Source organism: Tauraco erythrolophus, chromosome 27 (genome assembly GCF_009769465.1).
Source record: "Tauraco erythrolophus isolate bTauEry1 chromosome 27, bTauEry1.pri, whole genome shotgun sequence".
Taxonomy (NCBI): domain Eukaryota; kingdom Metazoa; phylum Chordata; class Aves; order Musophagiformes; family Musophagidae; genus Tauraco; species Tauraco erythrolophus.
This window is the reverse complement of record NC_141491.1, coordinates 2,400,153-2,422,126: the sequence shown is the minus strand read 5'-3', so window position 1 is coordinate 2,422,126 and position 21,974 is coordinate 2,400,153. Positions and strand designations below refer to the sequence as shown.

The 21,974-nt window shown below is 52.1% G+C and overlaps 1 protein-coding gene across 1 annotated transcript; it reads right to left on the bottom strand.

The window, feature by feature from the left end:
- Positions 1 to 333: 333 nt before the first annotated feature.
- SLC26A9 (solute carrier family 26 member 9) lies at positions 334 to 13,776 on the bottom strand. The gene is made up of 20 exons (XM_009983930.2): positions 13,652 to 13,776; positions 12,493 to 12,632; positions 12,101 to 12,211; positions 11,626 to 11,801; positions 11,007 to 11,171; positions 10,279 to 10,431; positions 9,825 to 9,907; positions 9,393 to 9,540; positions 8,553 to 8,666; positions 8,014 to 8,091; positions 7,617 to 7,712; positions 5,343 to 5,449; positions 4,693 to 4,762; positions 4,368 to 4,460; positions 3,797 to 3,913; positions 2,906 to 3,223; positions 2,413 to 2,467; positions 1,876 to 2,021; positions 1,006 to 1,083; positions 334 to 381 (listed from the first exon to the last, which is right to left on the bottom strand). Exons 1-20 carry the CDS (start codon positions 13,774 to 13,776, stop codon positions 334 to 336), a joined length of 2,421 nt encoding a protein of 806 aa, XP_009982232.2.
- Between the last annotated feature and the right edge of the window lie 8,198 nt (positions 13,777 to 21,974).

Genomic DNA, 21,974 nt, shown 5'->3' with positions numbered 1-21,974 from the left:
AGACGAAGGAGAGCGCTTGGCAGCCGTGACTAATCGTCCCCTGTGTTAAGGCACCTGCCTTCAAATGAGCTCGCTTCTCTTCTGTGATTAATGAGTTGACATTTCCTGAGTTCCTGCTTCTGTGGATTTCTGTTGCCTGCTCCAGAGTCCATTACTCTGAATACCAGAAGCAGAGCAGGGAGGAAGAAGGAATTTATCAGTTCAAGAGGTGTGATGGCCTCTTGTTTTGCAAACTTATTGTATCCCCAGGTGGAAGTGCAGCTCTTCACGAAGGGATGGGAGAGAGGAGTCTGCTCAGGAGGGTTTGCCCACACGCTGATGCTCCCTGTGCGCTCACAGAGCTGTCTGGGTCTCTGAGTGGAACATGCTTCCAAACATCTCCTAAAGGGCACACAAGGCACGCTGGGTTAGGGCTGATGCCATGGCACAAACCCAGCACCATGCTCTGCAGTCATTCAGTCACATAGAGAAACACCACTAGAAACTCCAGCCCTTCCCAGCCCTCCATAAGGGAAAGCCGATGGTGAGGAGGTTGCTTTGCTTCCAGCTGGGCATGGGTAGCATGGGGAAGGTCAGCATTGGAAGGTATCTCCTCCCGGGGATCTGGGTTCAGTGGGTGCAAATCACTTCAGCATTAATAAAGTCTGTGCTGAAAAACTTGACCAGGGACCCTTCTTTTGGGTTTGAGCTAAACCTGGTTCTCCAAGTTCACCCAGTGCATGGAGACCACAGGTCTGACTGTGAACCTGAGCTATTGGCCCAGAATGGATTAAAGGATTCCCCTGTGGGGTGGCCTAGCTGCTCCTTCACCCAGGTGCCTGCCAGAGCTCCTCATGACAGGCATTTTAAGTTATTTTTGCAGCTACTTTTTCAGAGCATCACTCTCGCTAGCAGTTTGCCTGGCAGTGGCGCAGGGGACTTCCCATCTAATCAATCCCAACCACGACTTCTAATTTCCACCTTATATCCACAGTTGCAAAAGTGACCCCTGGCACTAGGACTAACCTCCTCCAAGTTCTTGAACTGTGCACCACTTTCATCCACAGACTCGTCGTAGATGGAGAGCTCTGTCTGATTCGGCCTCTGTGCAGGAAAGAATCAAATCCACAGGTCAGCAGAGTGCGAGGTGGAAAGGAATTAAAAAAAAAGAACTAACCCAGGCTTAAAGCATCACGTGCTCAAAGGGAAATGCCCAGGAAGAAGGGGCACAGAAGGAATCCTGTTTCGATTGTTTATCTCCTCTGACTGAGCTGGCATTTACATATCTCTGCCGAGATACAAGATACCTTAACTTACCCTCCCGAGATAACTGGCTGACACTGCCCTGGTTCCAACTCCAGTATCGTGCAATAAACCAACCCATGTTTGGGGAAATGGCCTGTCTCACCCTGTGTTGTCAGCATGTGCCACAATCCTGCCTTCGCTTTTTCTCCTTGCACCCAGGGAAGCGTTCATGGATGCTGGGGCGATTCAAGGACAGGTGCATGTGCTTTGCCTTCATTTCTGAGGGCCAAATTCTGCCTTCGTGTGCAGCTACATGGTCCAACACTAAACTGAGGGCATAGTGCTGGAACAGCTCTTTTGGTTTCTCCAGGATGGGACAACATTCATCTCCCAGCTAGGGGTCTGCGGAAGACGTTTACACTTCCGAATTCCCATTGAAATCTATTCAATCAGTAGGTGCTTGGCCCGTACATGAGAATTAGGAGATGTTTTAAATCCAATTTTGTTGGATTTAGACCTTTACTACTTGAAATAAACGAGAGACTTTGTTAGGTGCAGTACTGAGTTGTTGTTCTTCCTTTGTGCTGACGCAGCCTGTAAACCTTATAGTACAGTACTGTGAGCTGGAGAAAGACTGGGGAGCAAATTTACCTCTTCTAAGATGGACGGGTGGACAACTTCTTTGGTATTTGCCAGTGCAAACAAAACGGCATCATGGATTGTCAAGAAGATGTGACTTCGGTCCAGCCCTCCTTCCTCAAAGACTCCACCTGTGCTAATGTCATTGTACACCTGGGCTGAAGAAAGGAAAAGCACGTGAACAAAAAACGAAGCCTTTGATGGTGCACATGGCTGACCGTGGTCCTCTGAGCTAAAGCAAGACTAGGATACACAGGGAAGAAGCAGGTTTGTTGCAGAAACGAGAGTGTAGGGATCTGGTTTTCTACATGCTAAAGTGGAGATGTTCCAGTCATATCACTTCCCAAATGAAAGGACCTATTTCACACACAGAGAGCAGTGTTTCTGTTTCCTTTCTCCTGCTCTCTTCTTTCATCTGTTCTGGTTCTGTCCAACAAAGGGCTGACAGCTTGCACAGTTTGTGTAATGAACACAAAAAGATCTCCTGTCTGTCAAGAACACACAAATGGGGGAAGATCACATGGAAATGTGTTCTTCCTGGATTCTTACCATGCACGTTTGCCAAGAAGACTTTAATCCCAATCTTCTGATAACTGGAACACAACTAGAAGGGATGAGAGAGGAGAGAGAGGGTTAATAACACTGCCAGTTATTTCTTTATACGTAAAGTTTTGTCTTTATACGTAAAGTCTTCACAGTGAGAACAATCAGCCATTGGAATAATCTCCCCAGGGAAGCAGTGGATTCCCCAACGTTGGACGCTTTTAAGATTCAGCTGGACAGGGTAATGAGCCATTTTGTCTAGACCATGCTTTTGCCAAGAAAGGTTGGACCAGATGGTCCTTGAGGTCCCTTCCAACCTGGTATTCTGTGATTCTCTGATTCTTTTATCTAGGGCTTTACACGTGTCCTGAGGATGCTGAAGGAGAAAGTCACACAAACCTTCTACTGAGAAGGTAAACATCATTATCTGAGCTGCCCAAGAGAGTAGGAGGTACCTGGGTGATATGTTGCTTGGCTATGTTTGTAGTACAGAACTAACCTTGCCCAGTGCTTTTGTGCCCATGAGGTCAACAAAGCACACTCCACTCATGTCCAGGATGATGGTGTGAAAGCTGATATAGGGTGGTGCTGTCATCATAGGGTCACCATCTGCTATAGGCACGACACTGAAAGTGCTTCCTTGCAGAGTAGTAGTGCTGCCCAGCTCGCTGGAGGTGTGCACGTGCCCAGCACCGTTGGCAGTTGGACGGAACGAGACGTAGGAGATGCTGGCACTATTAGCAGTCGTCTGGTTGTTATTGGTATCTGTTGGAGAGGTGCTTTCAAAGTCTTTCTGGAGCTCTTGCAAGGACAAGGTCTACAGCAAAGCAGAAATGCACAGTCAGAGCAGGGCACAACTATCAGCACAAGCCGAAATCCTGACGTGTGGATGTGCCTAAAGTGTTCAGTGGCATGAAGGGTTTTAATCTGGACTAACTCCAGCCTGGTGCCGGGCTGAATGCCCCTTGGTTTTGGAGTACGTTGGGGTAATTTTAAATGATTCCTGTTCACATGCTTCAGGACTGCTCAGCAATGCAAACCAAACAAAGCTGGAATGACTGGGAAATGTACTTCAAAAGAGCACTTTTGAACTGAAATGCTGACATGGATGCATCATTAGAGAAAGAGGGCAGGACCAGGTTCTAGCAAATTGTTCACCATGTTTCCATTCTAGCTGTCTGTATGGCTTTCTTGCTCCCAGCCATTTCCAGCTCTCCTGCATCTTAAGGTTTTGGCTGTTGGGAGGAATGGAGATGTGGGTGGGAAGGAAAGGCGGCAGGAGGTGGTAAATGTGGCTAGGAAGACAGTGCAGAAAGTCCTGTGTCAAGAGGAGCTCTCTGATGGGGACTTGCAGTGTTATTCATCAACACAGGAACCCAAAGCGAGTTACCTTGTTCTGCCTCAATAAGAATTTCGGTAGCTTTGTTGGTGCTTGTGCTGTCCCCTTCTCCTGCCGTTTCACATATTTCTTCCTGGCTAAGTACACTTTACCAGGATCCACCCCGGTCTGTGGAAAAGAGAGAGAGTTTTCTTTGAAGAAGCCTGTTCAGCCCCGCAGTCAGGGGCTGCTGTTTCTTTTTTCCCATTCCCCAGCCTGTGGCACATGGCACAGGGGGACAGCAGCAGCTGTACGCTGGAGTGAGGTGATCCTAATAGCAACCAAACAGCAGCATCTCCAGCAACTCAAGGTACGTGCACGTGCAGGAAGGAGAGACTTGTGGTAGTGGGATGACTCTGCTTTGGCAGAGCTTGGAGGAGGATACCTGCCAGGATTCAGGCATAACTTCTAAAATGAGATCTACGGTCCTGAAGATCAGGGAGAAAAGGATTGAAGAACAGAGGATGGATGTGGCCATTTTTCATGATCATCTAGACCTAATTATCTCCATGTAGCAATACAGGAGAGAGCAAGGGCCATTTGGGATTGGCTGCAAACGGAAACTTCTTAGAGCGTTGCTCACCTTGGCTATAATCTTCTCGCGGAATATCTCTGAGTTGGCAAAATACAGTGGCGAGCAGTAGGTCACTATTTTAATCCCATTAAGTTCATGTACCTGCAACAGAGTCAAGAGCTCAAACCAGGTGTGACAGGGGGTGTGGGGTGGCTGTGAGTTGGGCAGCAGATAACTGGGAAGGTCAAGCTGAACAGCAGCTCTCCTGCTACCCCTGAAACAAGCAGCAAAGCACCTCCCTGAGACAGAAACATGGGCTTGACTTTCCTGATGGCATTGGGCACCTGTGGCCGAGAACAGCATTTTCTCTGAGGATGCTTTAGCTTCTGCTTACCTTGTTGTAGGCTTTAGGGTTCTTGTAGATGTCAGTGGAAGTCACTTGGCCCAGGGCAGAGCCGTTACGGCTAGGAGAAAAGAGGCAATCAGAATTAAAGTGAATGTTTGCAGAGGAAGAAAACTGCTTCGCTTCACATTCCATACTGGGATTTGACAATTTGCTTTATGGAAATACTTAGGTTTCGTCCCTGCAGAGTCAACAGGGAAGAAAAAGAGTCAGCAGTTTGAGATCCCAGACTGAGAAATATTAATAAAAGGCTTTGATGGATTAAAAATGGTGTGTGAACGCCACGCCAGACCCTGCACATGTATGGGGCTCATTTTTTTTACGGGCAGGATTTTCTGCTGGGAGCTATGCCGGTAGCTTTTCGTGCCGAAGTAAATACCTTCAGACTTCCCCCTGCCTTGGGATGTGCACATCGCTAACCGTGCGCAGGAGCGGGAATGCGGGCAGTAAATTAGCGCCTGCCATTCCTGTTTGCACATTCCAGGGGCCGGGGAGGACACCTGCACTCCCCCAGGCTCCTGCCGCACGTTCCTTCGAAACACACACGGGCCAGAGGTCAATTATAAAAATAATCTGTTGTTCATTCTGCAAGTGGGAGATTATCCTTCTCTTTTGGTTTTTGTAGCTACGCCGGTACTTACAACTGGGTATGGAAGACCACGACCAGCACGGAAAATCCCACACCCACAGCGACTCCGTAGGGAAGGCTGAGGAAGAAAGCGGACAGGAAGCTCACCAGCCAGACCAGCTGCAGAAAGAGAAGAGCATGGCAGGTCATTTTCCTCTGCCATGGTCTGGAGCACGGCAATGGATGGAAAATGGCTCTGTGCTGATATTCTGGACCCAAAGAACTACACAGCTGAGGAGCCAAAGACCAAGGCCTGAATTCTGCAGCTATTCTAATTATACAGTTTAGTGCATGCTTTCATGTGAGACATCACGGCTGGGAAGCTTGCCAGAAGCCCCAGTTTTTCAGCCATAAAAGCAGCCAGTGCGTTTCTTCACAGAAGCATGAACACCTGCATCACTCATTCGTTTCAAAAAGTATCAGCCTATCTAGTCAAGAAAAGGCTCCTGCAGATCAGGCCATCTGCTGCTCAGTAACTTCTCCCAGCCCCGTAAAAGGTCCTGCTGTCAGTCGGAGCGTTTCAGAAGGAACGAGCATCTATCTGAAAACCAGCTGAGCACCTACTATATGTGACCTGACCACAGAGCAGATTTGGTGACAAAGTATGACAGAGCATGCCAAAACGTGCTCCACCTCTCAGCTCAGAGCTCTGTCATTTGTCATTTTTATGTATTAGCACTTGAGCATCTCCCTCTGTACGAAATTAGTCCTGCCTAAACATATAAACACGCCCTCTGAGAATCATTATCAGGTTATTATAATCCCATCCTCAGGACTGATAAAACCTAACTCTGACCTTGGACAAATCTGGGTAACTTTGATGACTTCACCATCTCAGTTTATATCCCTGGTGCATATAAATGACAAGTAAGGACTTCCCTCCACCCAGACTTCATATGGGACTGTATCTGGGGGGTGATCCCTGCAGATAGCACTGCAACACAACCAGACTTGAGGTGATGAACACTAATGGTCTGACATCACCCAGGAACGGTGTTCTTTGTTTTGGGACAGGACATTGAATCTAGTTCAAATTCCAGGGAGATTAAGGTCAGGGGAACACAGTTCACTCCATTGGCATCTGCCTGGTATCCACACTCCCTGGCTGACTGTGGCTGCAGGTAGCAAGAGCTTTGTTCCAGCAGCTCCATGGAAACACAGCACAGCCGGGGCAGTGGGACCACCATCCACTCAGGTGTCTGCCCAGACGTTGGGTTGGGGGCCGTGGAGCCCACGGTGCCGGTCTGTGCTCCCTTCTACGAGCTCTGATAATGGGCAGTAACTTTACCTGCCCTCACATGAACTGCCAGTGCAGACCCAGACCCTCCATCCTGCCCACCAGGCACCAGCAGAACCCATTCAGAGATCTGAATAAATTGCCATAAACGATTCCCAACAGAGAATTGCACCTTCTCATCAGCGACTTTCCCTCTCTGATGGTTCTTGTCTGCATAACCTCGTCAGCTCGGACCTCGCACCCCCCTGGCCCGCTCGGTCTGCCAGGCTCAATCCTAAGCATGGACCAGTGTTTTTGTCACTCACGCCCTGCGCTAGAGCGTGCCTTCATGTCATGATCACACCCCTGTGCAATCTCTACCTGGGCTGCTAACCCATCTCTTCTCCAGCACCTGTTTGAACGGTATTTTGGGAAAGCACTTGATGACTCAGGTCAGCCCCTTTGGACTCCTGATGCCTCCGATAAGGCGGTTTGTCGGGACCTGACAGGATATTGGCTCAGTGTCCACACACACCACTCAGCCGTGGGAGTCCTGTTCAAACACTGTCTTTTTATGTCAGACATTTCCAAATTCCGTTCTCACTCCCCCGCACCCCCTGCTTGGGTTTATACATCAACCAGTGCCTGGAGTCCTTATCACTGTGAAGGACTCTCCTCACCCCGGAGGGCTATTGTGTGAGTTTTTAAGTCATGACTCCTGGATATTGAGCAGGGCCGGTTTGGCTCGTTCTGGGCAAACAGGCTCCCGCAGTTGATTGGCATTTAAACAGAGCAGGTGATAGTTCAGGCCTGTCTGATATGTGCTGAGTGTGAGGGTGCTCAGCTGGGCAGGATGGGCTCTGCTGCCGCTCGGGACCAGGTTGGCGAGGGGTTGGAAGCGTGACTGCGCCAAGAGAGCGGAACCCACCTTCCGCAGGGGACTGGTACCACCCTCCTGCCCCCCAAAGCCTGCCGGGGGGCTGACCCCCTTGCCCTGCCGCTGCCTTGCACGCCATGGGCTGCGCTGCCAGCGCGGGCAGGTGACGGTCCCTCCTGTCCCCGGGCACTCACGCAGTCCAGCTTGCTCTTCTTCCACAGGTAGAAGGGATCAGCCAGCTGCTTGAGGGAGTTTTTCAGGTTCACTGCGATGAGGGCTCCCAGGACGGACTGTGGAGGAGAGGGGACCGTGTCAGCGGGGATGGGGACGTGCCGGGTGAATACAGTTCTGCAGCATCTCCCCTCCTTGGACCAGTTACCAGAAGGGAATGGGAAAGGGCGATGCTTGCAAAGATCTCACTTGGGTCTGAGTGTGATAATTTAGACTATTCTTGCTTCCAGAGGCTCAGACAGGACCCCAGCGCTGGGCAACGCTTTGCACAGGGGTTTTTGCAGCGAGGCTGTGCCTTCGCTTGGCTGCGCGGAGCGCGTAACGCAACGGCCGTGCTGTTTGCACTGACGTTTGTGTTACCTTTGGGAGAGGCTCGAGGTAGATCCCCAGAGCCAGCATGGTCACCATAACCACCAAGGCCACGAAGAGACTTGCCACCTGCGAAAAAGAAAGAAATCATTTCAGCAGGTGTCAGGGTCTTCCTAAACCCCCTCTGAGTCTTTCCTCTCTCGCTGCTTCAGCCGATGGCACAACTGGTCACTGCAGTATTTTGTGGGAGCAGACAACTGAGTGCCTCTGGGAAACGGGCTGGGATTTTGCAGATCTCACAGATAACCCCAAACTTCCCTCACGTGGTAGCTCTGCTCAACTGGGGGGACCCAGACTGGGAATGCAGATTTATAGCCCTACATCTGTGACCAATGCAAAGAACCATCCGTGGAACAAAAAGGGAGGGAGAAAATTCTGCTTTTCACAACAGCAACATGAAGCCCTCCTATACGGAGCTTCTCCAGACCTGCAGCAGCCGTGGCAGTCTGGCAGCGTGCAGCAGCCACCGGGGTGTGTGCCCAAGTAGGGTCACGTAGGGAAGAGGAGGAAGAGGAGGAAGAGGTACTAACTTGTGATTTCCCTCCTGCCCCATCGACGGCGAGAGTGACGGAGAGAGCACAGCAGATCACGTGGATTTTGAAGAAGGATCCAAAGAAGTTGCTGCAGCCCAGGGCCAGCATTTCCTGTGGAGATGGGGGAACGTGGTCATCAGAAAGGACAGTGGCCCTGCCAACACGTGTGAGCTGCCAGGCAGGAGAGCAGGTGCCCCAGTCTGGGGTTTGCGCAGACAGGGAAAGGACCTGGGTTCCCTGCAGTGTGTCCCAGACCCTTTCCTTCCAGTAGGAGCTGGGACAGGCTCTGGTATAGCAGGGAAACCTGGAAGCACAATTCCACGTAAACATGTTGTCATCTGTTGACACACTAAGGGCAGGGCTTCATGCGGTATGTGTGGCTGTTATTGAAAGCTGCCGCTGTGCCAGTGATGACAACAGAGGATTATTTAGCGTCCTGCCTCTCACAGTATCTAGGTGACACACCAGGAATCCAGATCTTTCTCTGCTCGGTGAGAAATACATCAGCCTCGTTGTGCTCCAGCAACCTGCAAAAATGCTGTCTATGCCAGCACTCAGGGCTGAAGCCTCAGGTCTGGAGGGAGAGCCAAGCAGAGAGCTCAGCCTAAGGCTTTCTTCCCTTTTGCAGGCTCTTTCCAGTCCATGGGAGATGCCTCTGCCATGTCCTTTCGACCCCTGCACGGCAAGCTGCCACGTGAGCCAGCGTGCATGGGAGCAGCACGTCTGTTTTAAGCAGAGCACATCTGACAGCTTCCCATTCACGGGGCGAGGTTTTCCTTTCACGCCTGAGACCAAGGGGAACGGTCCTTGGCTGCATCCTTCCAGACCAAGCGTTACCTGGTTGGGGTCCACGTCGTAGCCATGCTTGGCTGCCAGCGTTCTCCCCATGGCTAGGTTGATCACGTAGCTCACGATGGCGAGCGAGAAAGCTGTGCCAATCATGTCTTTCCACTTGTTCACCAGGGGCAAGGTTGGTGCTGGGAACCTGCACGCAGAGCAGAGGCAAGAAGCGGTTGTGACGCTGGCATCTGGAGGCTGGGGAAGCAGATGAGGAGCTTGCGTGTCCAGGAATGACATAATCCATGTCTACGCTGTGGACAGTGTGAGTGGATGGTGGCAGTTGTGTCACAGGGCACAGCAGTGCTGCCTGACAGTCCTGGAAGGGGACTGTCATACAGCAGGGAAGAGTGAGGTGTTTTCCAGGCTGCAGGAAGAGGAGGAGGAAGGAAAATTGTTTGGAAGTTGAGTCAGACCTACGGATGCTCTTACCCCATGCTGATCTTCCCAACCACTGGCATGCCATACTTCTCGGGCATGTTAAAGCTGCCGGAGATCGCTGTCGCAACTATTACCTGCAAGTACAGAGAATGGAAGAGCAGTAAGCAGAAGGAGCATGAGCTTGGTCAGAAGCACTGAGCTTGCTGTGCTCCTGGGGTGGATGGTAGAAAATTAGGACTAGGAAGGGAGAAAACCCCTTCCTAATGGGTTATATTCCTCATCCTCAGCATCACCAGGATGCAGGTAAAGTCTAACAGGGATGCGCTGGGCGTCAGAGGTATCCTCCATGAGGATGGCCCAATTTCTGACCCCAAGCCATGTGGGCGTCACATCATATTCATGGTGTAGATGCCCTCTGTGTGCAGAAGTGGGTGTCCCAAGGCTGTAAGGTGAGGGGAAAGACTGTCTCCTGGAGGGTCTGAAGGTCAGCTCATGCGTCACTTACGATGATGATCTCCGTGGGGATGGGCATCCGGATCTTTTTCATGTACTTTAGGTTAAGCTCCTTGACAATGATCAGGAGCACAGCACTGACCAAGGCGTAGACCAGGGAGGCCACGTTGGTTTTGGGCAGACCTTTACAAATATCAATGAATGTCTAAAGGGGAGAGAAGAGGAGAAGGTGTCATGGGGAACCAGAGACTCTGGACAACCCGGACAGCACAATGGAGAACATTTGTTACCATAATTAACTGCAAACACCCTGAGATGGGTTGAGGGCTCTATAGGGTGAGAGAAGTGCTACAAAACCTGCTGCTGAGAGATCAGCAACCAGCCCTGGGTCTGTGCTGTCCAGTTAAATGCAGTTCTAGCTGCATCAGTGGAGGATGCATCCACAGAAGATGCAGGAAAGCTCAGGAGTGGGTTAACCTGCTCATAGGAGAGGTTTCTGTTGCTAACAATTGTGCAAGACTCCTGCTGTAAAGCAGCACGGTTGATATTCTCCCCACATCCCAGTTCCATTTCATTATTTCTAATTAGAAAGGGCTCAGATAGCAGTGTGAAAACAACGGCAGCAGCATAGGTTTGCTGGGCTGGGAGCTGTGCAGCCACATTCCCCCTCCCTCCAGCCTTTCCCCCCTTTCCCCAGCAGGGGTGGCAGCGATGCCTGCGGTGTGCTGGTCACTGGGGCAGGAGGTGCAAGGAAAGACGCTGCCCGGAGCACCCACTTACATAGACGATAGCTAAGGGCCCGGTGTAAGATGAGACTGTCAAGCCGAAGACGTACTTGAGCACGGAGATGAGGATCTGCAACCCTGCTGCCGTCATGAAGCCCCTGATGAAAGACTCGGAGAGGTAGATAGCAACAAAGCCGAACTGCACGAATCCCAGGCACAGCTAGGGCAGGACAGACAAGGCGTTGTTAGAAGCATGCCAGCCTGAAAGGGTGAGGGGCAGAGCCCGAGCGTGCCCGTGCCAGGCAGGCTGCTCCACTGGGAGAGAGGGCACATCGCTCCCACGCAGCCACGGCACGGGCAGGGATGGGCAGACTGGCCCAGAGCAGGGATGGGGAGAGGAGAGCTGCAGGGTGCTGGGGTGTCATCACCAGCTGCCATCCTGCCCCAGGGGCTGGCTTCACCCTTGGCTTGTCTGTTTGGAGAATTTCACGCCAAGACCGCAGCTGGGGCGGGATCCCCCCAAAGCCTCGATGCTGAGGCATCATCCACTGAGAAGTGACACCTCTTCTGACATCTGCTACCAACACCTCTGCCCCAGGGAGAGAGCCTGGCTGACTCCACGTGGGTCAGCTCTGGCCAGAGGACACAGCAGAGGCAGTTCAGCAAGTCCTTACTTGTATGACGGCTGTCAGGCAGGCTAACGTGGCAGAGATCTCCAGTCTGGCTGCTGCCAGCGCTGTGGTGTTCACGCTGGTCTCATTGGTAGTGTGGTTGAAGTACTGGAAGTCCGACTCTGGAGCCAGCTCATTGCAGACGTTGCCAACAATGATGCTGATGACTGCAAAAGTACCTATGGCACAACACAGTGATGTCAGTAGTTCTCTCTAGAAAGTGCCCTGTCCTGGCAGGCACTCGGGCAGGTTAGGCTGTCCAGACCAAGACACCCAGCCCATCACCGCAGCCAGCCCCGCGACGGGGTACGGCAGCAGTTCATTGGGGTGGGATCCTGCTGTGCAGACAGAATCAGGGATCCCGTAAACCCCTGACAAACCAAACATGCCCAAAATCTCTGTTCTGGGACACACTGAGTATTCCCAGCCAGTTGGTGTTTAATCGCCTTGTGCAGACGGTTGCTCTGCAGACCCTTACCTGGGACCATCTGATGGATACCACCAAGGAAGAGGTATGTTATCAAGGGGAAAAAGGAGGAGTAGAGCCCGTTGACAGGAGGCAGGTTGGCCAGCAGTGCGAAGGCCATCCCTGGAAAACACAAGGGAAATGAGCAGGTCACACAGATCTCTGCAGTTGGCATCAGCCCCCTGCCCTGCTCATGCTCATGTCAGCTCCAAGAAGGTGTTGCAGCCAGCACAGACTGCTGCTTTTTGGGCAGGAGAGGTCAAAGAGGGCAGGGAAGGGCACCGCAGAGAAATATGTCAGCAGTAAAGGTAGCTGACCCCCCCAGACTGGACATCAGCTGTCGTCTGCAGACCTTTCATTGGGTCCGTCCCCTCTCGGTGATGCAGAACGTCATTGCATCTCACCTTGTGGCACTTGAATCGTCCCCGCACTGAGCCCACCGAGAACATCAGGCAAAATGTAGTCCTTAATTTTATACTTGGGAAGCCACACAAGTATTGGGAACAGGCTAAAGAGGATGAGTTTGAATCTGGAAGCGGAACACCTAGAGGAGAAAAACAAAACCCATATGCAAATAAGTAAAGAAGAAAGGGAGCAAGTTAGCTGGGAAGTGAGCAAGCACGAAAGGATCTTCCTAGGAATGTCTCAAGGTTTCTCCCCCACCAAGTCCTGAGCCCTGTTTTTGGTGGACAGCCCTTCCCTGTGAGTGCAAGGCTCTTGCAGTTAACTAGCTGGACATGCTGTGGAGGATTATTATGGGGACGTTCCTGACTCGGTGTGAGGTCCCCAGTGCTGCCACAGCTGGAAGGAGAACCTGCACAGACAGAAGGATTTAGCTCCTCAGCATCCTGAGTCTTTGTTTCTCATACCCTTCAGATGGAGGGTGGGTGAGCTGTAGAGAGGAAACACGGCTCAGAGATCCGTGGGGCAGTTGCACGGGGCCAAAGATGAATTTTTTTGAGTGCTTGGTCAAAATAATACCCAAGTGTGCCTGAAAGAAAAAGGTTGCTTCTGGGCTGACGCGTGCAAGATCTCACATCTCTGTCTGATAACATGTATGTTCTCTCTTTCCTCTATTACTGCCTTCATTTTTCCAAGGAATGGAGCTAGATTTCCAAAACAGCGATCCGCTATTTGCACAATTATTAATCTTTCTTTAAGGAAAGCCAGTACTATTTTTAATCAGAAAGCTGATAAAAGGAAATCCCAGCTGGAAAGCTTAAAGAAATAATCTACACACCCATACCTACATCACCAATTATACCTTTTTCATTATTAAAAACATTTGGAAAACAGAGCCCCAAATCCCAAGTGCACTTAGTGCAAACTGTTCCGTTTATTTGCCTCACAGCACAACAGCTGAGCCACTGAGAAGAGTAACCAGTTTCATTCACCTCAGCACAATTGGTGTTTGTCCTGTGCCTTTCATCCATCAAAGCCCTGAAGATCATGGAGAAGGCTTCCCAGGATAAAAATGGGAACTATATCCCCAGGTCCGAATTATATCCTGATTCCAGACCAGATTTGGTTTACATTTGCCCCAGCTATAGCATTCTATGTTACCTGAAAAGGTTTTTCAATTTTTCCCCAATGGGATAACTTCTGCTTTTCTTCTCAAACTCTTCGTCGAAGAGGCTGACCGAGTATGCAGGACGATCGACGACATAGCGAGGCCTGGCGCGGTTCATCTCTGGATCATTTAAATTTTTCCCAGAAAAAAGAAAAAGCAAAGCCAAGAATGTGACTGGAGGCAGCCCCACCTGCAGTATAACAGACCGGACACCTCCAGCGTCTGGGAGCCCTCCCCGAACATCTCCACCCTAAATAGTTTCCCTGTGGCGCAGAGGCAGGTCCTGGGAGTGGCTTCTCCCAGCACCGGGGGCTGCTGCTCCCCAGCTCAGGGAGTTTTTACCAGCTATTTGGAGGTGATGCTAATGAGCGATGCTGCGTGAAGGAGACGGGAGCGCGTCCTGGATTGTCTGGCAGATGAGCATGGGTGTTAATCTCAGCTCTGCCAGTGACTGCCTTTTTGCCTTGGGCGAGTCCCTTGACCTTTCTCGTGCCTCAGTTTCACCATCTGCCGGTGGGGTTGGCAAGACTCCGCAAGGCTGGGCAGCCCTGGCACGGTTTGCAGTGGTGGAGACTGGCACTGTGATTAAAGGCAGTTTCCACTCGAGGTTCCCCTGTGCACTGCTGAGTGGTCTCATTTGCACCCAGCAGCCTTCCTATTTCTCACTTGCCACGAGAGGCTGTGGACGAGCCCTTGGTTTATCCAAGGAAGCGATGCTCAGGAAGATAACAGTTGCTAATTCGTTTCAGTGATGAAGGTGCAAAAACATCCAGATGGACTAGTCCTGCCCAGTATCTGGGTCTCACCAAAGAAAGATGATGAACTTCAGGCAGCCCTTATTTTACTATGACCAGAGATGCCAGGGAAGAGGGGAGAATCATTAGGGACTGGAGAGGCTGGGGGTGGAGGGAGGAAGTGGTCAGATATAAAACAAGGATCTTGGTAATTATTTGTGGTATGGCGTGTATCTAAGTGGGTCATTGCCCAACACAGGAGTGGAAGAGGGGGTGGAAAAACCTGGTGAATCAGGCAGGAGAATGTATCAAGAAACAACATCCAGGTTGCTGAGAGCTTACGGAGTGATTTGAATGTACCACATCCTCCTCTCTCCTCTTTTGGAGTGTGCACTGCGAGTCCTGCTGAAGTCAGTGCACACCTTGACACTGAGTTCAGTGGAACCAGGATGAGCAAAATGTCCATCACCCATAGGACTAATGTCAGTCCTCACTGATAAGCAGTTACCTCGGAGTGGGGGCTGGAAGACATGAGTAATATGTAGCAGAGTGGCCCAGCAGTCCAGGGCAGGAAGGAAAGTATGATGCAGAAGGCCGAAACTTTTGGGAGAATTTAGGTCAGCGGAATCATTATGCAAATAGGAGCTAATGGGTTTAGAAAGGGAGGACATCAACCCCACTGCTGCAGAGGATGTTTTAGTGATCATGGGGGCAATCGAGTGCAGTTTGCTGTAAACCAGCTCCAGCAACGGTGTGTTTCTGATCCCAGGCGCTTATCTGCGCCCACGCTGACTTGGGAGGGACCCCGGATTATGTTTTTGGGGGTCAGCTGGGTGAAAGAGGAGACATGCTCTTCTTCCTGCAGTACCAGGTGCTTAACCCAGTGCCCTCTGCAGGCATGCATGCACTGGCATTCCTGCTGCTCCTTTTCAGCTGGAGATACCATTCCAAGGGTGATTACAAGCTTTACCCTTTGGAGGATTGGTGCAGGCCAAGACTAAGCAGTATCCTAGGCTCTTTCCCAGTCTCTACGCTCATGCCAGAAGCCCATCTGATAAACAGTCATTGCCTGGTTTTCCCATGTCGGTCTGCGCAAGTCTTGTCCCTGCCTCCGGATCCCGTTGCTGAGCAGGTTCCCAGCATGCCCAGCCTTTCTCCAGGTCCCAGCCCCACAGCTCTGCTCTGGTTTCCCAGTTCTCCCTCATGAATATTTTGTAGCCCAGGTCCAGGCTCAGCAACGAGCTTCTAAGGGGTGATAGACCCACCAGAACTTCTGGCACAGGAAGTCTCTCTTAGCTTTATTTCTTGGCTCCACCACTTGCCGAGCAGCGTGCCTGCCATCAGATGGACTGAATCAGCCAATTATATCACAGCTCTTTAATGAATTTCCCCTGCTGAGCGAAAGTGCTGGCAATCAGGAAAAATAATAAACAAGGCAAGTGTAGAGGCAAAAATATCCCCATGATTAAATTCCATCTTAAACAAACAGGCTAATGATGTCAGCGTCTCGGACAGAGTCAAGTTCTTGACTTGGCTTATCACTGGCCTTGCCCTAGATCAAACAGCAGGTTGAACCTTTGAGATTTAGGAATTAAAGAGAACGAGCTGTGTGACTGCTCCTTGAACAAAAGGCAAGACCTGCTGTCCTGGTGTTGATGGGACAGGACCACAGCAAGCTGCAGAGCTGGTTTAAATCTGGCAGCTGGGGCAGGACACTGAAGCAATGCGACGTGTGCGGAGAGAAAAGCAGAGTGCCAGGACGTTGCTGCGTTGCAGGGACCAGGTTTTTCAAGAGCTCTGTTCCAGTATGGCCATGGAAATAAAGGATGAGGTCTGTGGGAAGAGCTCCAAGTGCGGAGCCCCTGTTACAAGCTTTTTAGGAAGCCCATTCCTCCAGTGTGTTGGCTGGAGTGGGTGATGCTGAGAGGTGTGGAGGCTACTGAGCCTGGGATTCTGGAGAAATTGTGCCACACTGAGTAGGTAACTGTGATGTGATACTTGGAGCAAGTGACAAATGAAGGCAGAACTGCTTCACTCCAAGAATATGATGTGGGTGAAAGATATTGTCCCAGCGGGTCATCAGCTAAGAGTCCCATCGTTTCCCACCTGCCTGATCCCTGCCCTGCCCGTCTCAAACCAGCCTGTGCCTGCCAAGCACAGACCTTCCTTCCCAGTGTTCATCTTGCGAGTGCACTTGCTAAGCTTTTATCTTCTGTCCCTGTGCTGGTGATAGTTGTGTTTGGGAAGAGGAAAGTCACATTGAGGTTTCTGGTTAGTGCTGATAGGAGGCATTGGCATAAAGCCTCTTTCCTTGTCCTGGCATAGGCGCAGAAAAGGAACGCCAGTCCAAGGAGCGTGAGTCAAAATTCAGTAGAAAAGCAATCTGATCACTGCCTTATGCGCAATATAAGGGCCCAAACTGGTCCCAGTGCAAGAGCTGGACATTCAGGGAATGCCTCTGCTCTATTTTAGGGAGAAAAATTCAGTGCTCTGGAAATATTGTTTCCTCCTCTGTCTACTCCCTTTCCATCCCCCCTTCTTGCACAAGGCAATGCACATTTCCACTCCCTGATTCTCAGCAGACAGAGTTCAGAGGTCTGGTCCCTTCCAAATCCTGGGTGAATCTTCATGAAAAACACCTCTCTCCCAGCTCCATTGCCCAAGAAAGGGTTGTAAAAAGCAACTCTCCCCTACCCTAGGAGGCAAGGTCTGCCTGGAGAAGGCGAGCACAGGTGCAAGGGTTTGGTTGCGACACCAGGACAAGGTCTTGACTCCTGTTCCCCTGAATCAACGCCTTCAGCATCGTGTCCACCACGATTCCCAGCCTCCCGCTCACGGCTCCGGCTGCAGGTGCCACGGGGGCCCTGGGGCACCGTGGTGAAAGGGCCCAAGTCTGGCAAGGTCAGGTGAGGAAGCCATCACCTCCTCCCCTGAAACCCGTGCTGTGCTTCCCCGCCGAGGCATGGCACGGGGAAGGACAGGGCGGCTGTGGTGCTGGGTGCTGCGGTGCCGGGTGCTCCCCCAGGCTGAACCCTGCCTCACCCTCCTGCCGCACACCCGCTTCCCTCTCCCTTTCACACCTCTGGTGTCGAGCTGGGCTGGCAAAGCACACAGGCAGGAGGAAAAGGAGGTTTCTGCTGTCAGTCAGTTCAGGTATTTCAAAAGGATGTTGTATAATTCACCTCCGCTATCGGGCGCCGATCAGCCCAGCTGATCCGCCCCCGCGCTCCCGGGTTGTTCACTCTCTCCGATCTCCTGGCACCGAGTCCGGCTGACGGGCAGCTCATCACTGAGGGACCCCCGGCACGTTCGTTCGGATTGGCATCTTCAGCTGGCCCGTTTGACTGGGCATGCCGTTTTGCTCACAGTTAAAATCGCTTTGATCCGATCTAGTTTTGTTTTACGTTCGGCTCTGAACTGCTGTAAGGTTCGTCTACAAGTGGACTGACTCGGGAAGAAAGCACCCAGGTGTAGAGTCCCACGTTTCTGGCACAAGTATGTTGGTTAAAGCATCTTTCCTAGTGATTTGGGGAAGGGGGAGAGGCAGAGGCAGGGAAGCGGTGTGTGCACACAACATCTGACCATGGGGTTTAACTTTTTCTTGACTTCTGCCCTTTGGGAATAGAAGAGGCTGATGCTAGAAGAGCATATAGATGAATTATGAAAAATAGCCTCTCAGAAATATAGCTTTTAGCCTCAGAAAAGGCAAAATGCCAGGGTCCATAAAGTTCAATAAAAACACAGCTGTTTCAATCAATTTTCCGAGAGCAGGAACCATCGTGATGGCTGGTGGAATAAAAGCCGGAGAGAGAGGGAGAGGGTGAAGGAGGGAAAGAGGTGCCGGGAGGTGCTACCTGGCCCTGCCTGACTGTGTCGAGGCTCAGAGGGAGCCGCACGCCGCGGGTGCAGGGGCAGGGAGGAGACATCTCCGCTTCCCTCCAGCTCCCACCTTCCCATCCCGGAGCACCGTGCCGCAACCTCGGCTTTAGTGTCCCCCACGGGAGCAGCCATCCCCGTCCACCACTCCTGCACTTTTGGCGCGGAGCAGCCAGGCATTAAATCAATGTTTTCTTTTTGCTTAGATGAAATATTTGGAGTGTTAAATAGGTGATTTCCATAAGGCAGATGGGCCTTTTTTTGTTTTGTTTTGTTTTGTTTTGTTTTGAGTGACCCAGCCCAGCGCAGGCACCGGGCAGGAGCGCTGCACTGTGCTCTTGTTCTGCCGTCGCTGGGCCGGTGCCAATGTTTGATGTACCACTTCACACGAGTTTCTAACCAAACTAGCTCTGCACTTGGTAACCAGAATAATAAGATCTGCAGACATCTGCCAGCTTCTGAAGGTGAAGCCGAAGTGTTTGGCTCAAAGGGTGTTTATTAAGTAAGATGTTTATATTCAGCAGCTCGGCTTCTGCTCTTTTTAATGCTGTTGTAAGTGCAGCAAATGCCATGGGCACGGGGCACCGGGGTGAACGAGCCCAGATTTGGCCCGCTCTTTCTGTGATTTGTTTGATTAATCTACTTGTTCTCCACCCCACCCTCGCTCTCCATTACTTTGGCAGTCGCATCCAGCAGCGTGCCTGGCGAGGGAGGGCTGGGCTGGGGGGAGGCAGCGGGCGCATGGCCTGGGGCGCTGCGCTTCGGGATGCAGATATGGCCCCATCGAGGTCCTCCGAAAGCCACCAGCTCCTGGGCCCTGCAGTCCCCTGGAGGTGTCACCTTGCTGAGTGACACCTCACTGGTCTGCTGAGACCAGATTCCCAGCTCCTTGGCAGACAGAGCAGCACCTGACCGTAACGGCATCTGAGTCTGTCCCCTGGAACGTGGTGTGTCCATCCTCCCCATCCCCTTGCCGCTCCCTCAGCATACAGAGCCGTTGGGATGGAGAGGAGGGCAGGTTGGAAAGTGCACTTAAAAGAAGGAGAAGTGAAACCTCGGCGTCCCTCACTGCCCGGAGACCTTGCTCTCCGCATGCCCCTGACACAGACCTTGCCCCCAGCCTTTGAAGAGCAGGTGGGCAATGCAAATCCCAAGGAATTAAAAAGTTTGCAGACTGCAGCATTCTTGCACTGCCTGCGAATGCTTATCCGAGATGCCTGCTGCGAGCTTCCTCCAGCACACGCTCCCCGCCCCTGTGGATTCGCTCTCGGAGAAGGAAAAACACCTCTGAGGTCACCCAGTCCATCCTCCCCGGAGGTATGGGGAGCATTGCTCTACGGGAAATCTCTGACCTGGGGCAGAAATTCTCTATGGCCAGCAACAAATGTCACTCCAAGGACTCATCTTCAAGGACAGGTCCCCAGCTTAAGTTTTCAGCTTGCTCACAAATAAGGTGTGGACAAATTTTATCAGGGCAGAGCAGAAGGCATCCTAGCTACATGAACAACACTTTACCGCAATGGAGCAGGCTTACGGGAATGTCTTCTCTTGTCTCTATATGAGGGAGCCTCTCCAGATTGGATCTAAACATCCCTTGACATGGCACTGGGAGGAGCTGGAGACCCTGCACCCGGTCTGACAGGTCTCAGTCTGGGAGCACTGCTCATTCCCAGCTTTAAGATTCCCTCCTGATCTGCTTGCGTGCCCACAGCCGTGCGTCTGTGCACCAGGACCTCCTGTGCAGCAAAGACCCCCTTGCCTAGGTCGCATTCCTGTGCACAACCAGTGCTCCTCAACTGCTGCTGACAGCTCCACAGCCTGTCTCGCTATCCCTGTATGTGCGAAGCTGAGTTTGGGCTGCGACGTCCTCGGGACAGGGACCACTTTACATAGTCCCATGCATAGAAGGTTCTGATCATAACGAGGATCCAGAAACGGAGGGTCTCTCGTCAGTATTGCCTCTCCTATACCAAGCATATCCCCCCACAGATCTCAGCAGGAGCCAGCCAGGATAAGATGGCAGGATTTATTCTAGCAATAATTAATTCACATATTTGGCTCTTCCAGCCTCTCTTCATAAATCAAGCTCTTGGATCGTTGGCGTTGCTAATTCCTGAGTAAATCTGCTGCTGTAAATCCCCTTTGCAAAAGGAGGGAGAAAAAGAGAAGGGAGCGGGGGGGGGGAGAAGTACCAGTTCTCCAAATACTGAAACTCACACCCAGTGGCTGTGCAACCAGAGTGTAAATCCCCCACGCCCACCCAGACAAAGAGCACGATTGTTGGAGCCGGGTTACCTGCGCCTCGGCGGGCGGAGGAAGGGCCGATTGTGCGAGGGGAGCTGCGGATGTGGCGGGAGCGCCCGGCAGAGAGGTGCTCCCGAGGAGGTGTGCGGAGGTCTGTGCTCAAATACGCCAGTGAGTCATTTATAAATCACCGCAGTCAAGGGGACCGGGGCCGTGCGCGGCGCCTGATTGGCTTGGCGGAGGTAATTGCGAGCAAGTACACCCGGGCTAAGCCCAGGAGATAGCCAGCGGAGATAAGGAGAGATCTGAAGAGGGACAAGGGCTTTTTTGGATGTTCCCCCCTCACCCCACCCCTTCTCGCTGGGGCTTGGGCCGTTTGATCACCTTTACAGGTCCCTCGGTGCTCTGGTGACAATAGCTCATATTCACCCTCGCCCCAGACCCCCTCCCTCGCCCGCTTCGGACTCGGGGCGGGAGAAGATGCTTTTGTTGGCCGGGGCGAGCTCCCCGGCGCTGGGTCGCGTCTCCTCGGCCTTTGTGCTTTGGCCGACTCTCCGCCTCCGGAAGGGACAATGGTGCGCTTTGTGCCAGCGCCGGACCTCGCCGCCCGGGCTTTGAAGATGGGATTGGCAGGGGAAAGCAGTTTCTTTCTTATTTCCAGGTTCAAAGGGATGAGAGGAGTAGGAAAGAGAGGTGAAGCCCCCGCTGCCTGCCCAGGAGAGAGGGTCCCCAGGCAGGGCCAGGCAGGAGCCACATCTGCGCCACGTGCTCGTCTGGAGGAGAGTTTGACATGTTCTTCGGATGCCCCTGGCAGCGGGCAGGGATGGAGCAGAGAGGTGCCAGGATGGGCCATCCAGGAGCTGCACACTTGGGGGTCATGCCCTAAATGTATCAGTCAACCTCCTGGCCTGGGAATTTGCTGATATCTCGGGAAATGCAGTGTTTTGAGCTGAAAAAGGCATTGGTGTGACGTGTGTTGGCAGGGAGCAGCCAGCTGGGAGTTGGGGAAAGGGCTCATCCCCTCCTGCCACTGTGTCACCAACCCACTGTGCTGAGCTGTGTCCAGGCTCGTGGTCTCCTCTCCTCTCTGAGGGATTCAAGAATGCGTGAGCCAGACACCGGTCAGGATGTTGCATATGATTCTATGGATAGGAACATCAGCAAAGGATTAGGCCACTGGAAGGAAGCTCTAGGGGGTTACTTGAGGAGGAAGGAATTGATCTTTCATGTTCCTGTTGTCCCCAGGGACAGCTCGACACCAGCTCTGCTGCCCTCCCTGCTCCAGGTGTGAGCCCAAAGCACAGACACGGGCCGGGTGGGATGTGTGGCCACCTCTGAGCATTTGTTGGTCTGTGTATGGGGAAAATGATGGGAAAAGGGAGAGGAGAGAAAGAAGGCAGGGCACCGAGAGAGGGGGGAGAGGGAGGGAGACATGGCTGGGGTGGGAGGAAGGGAGGAGGTG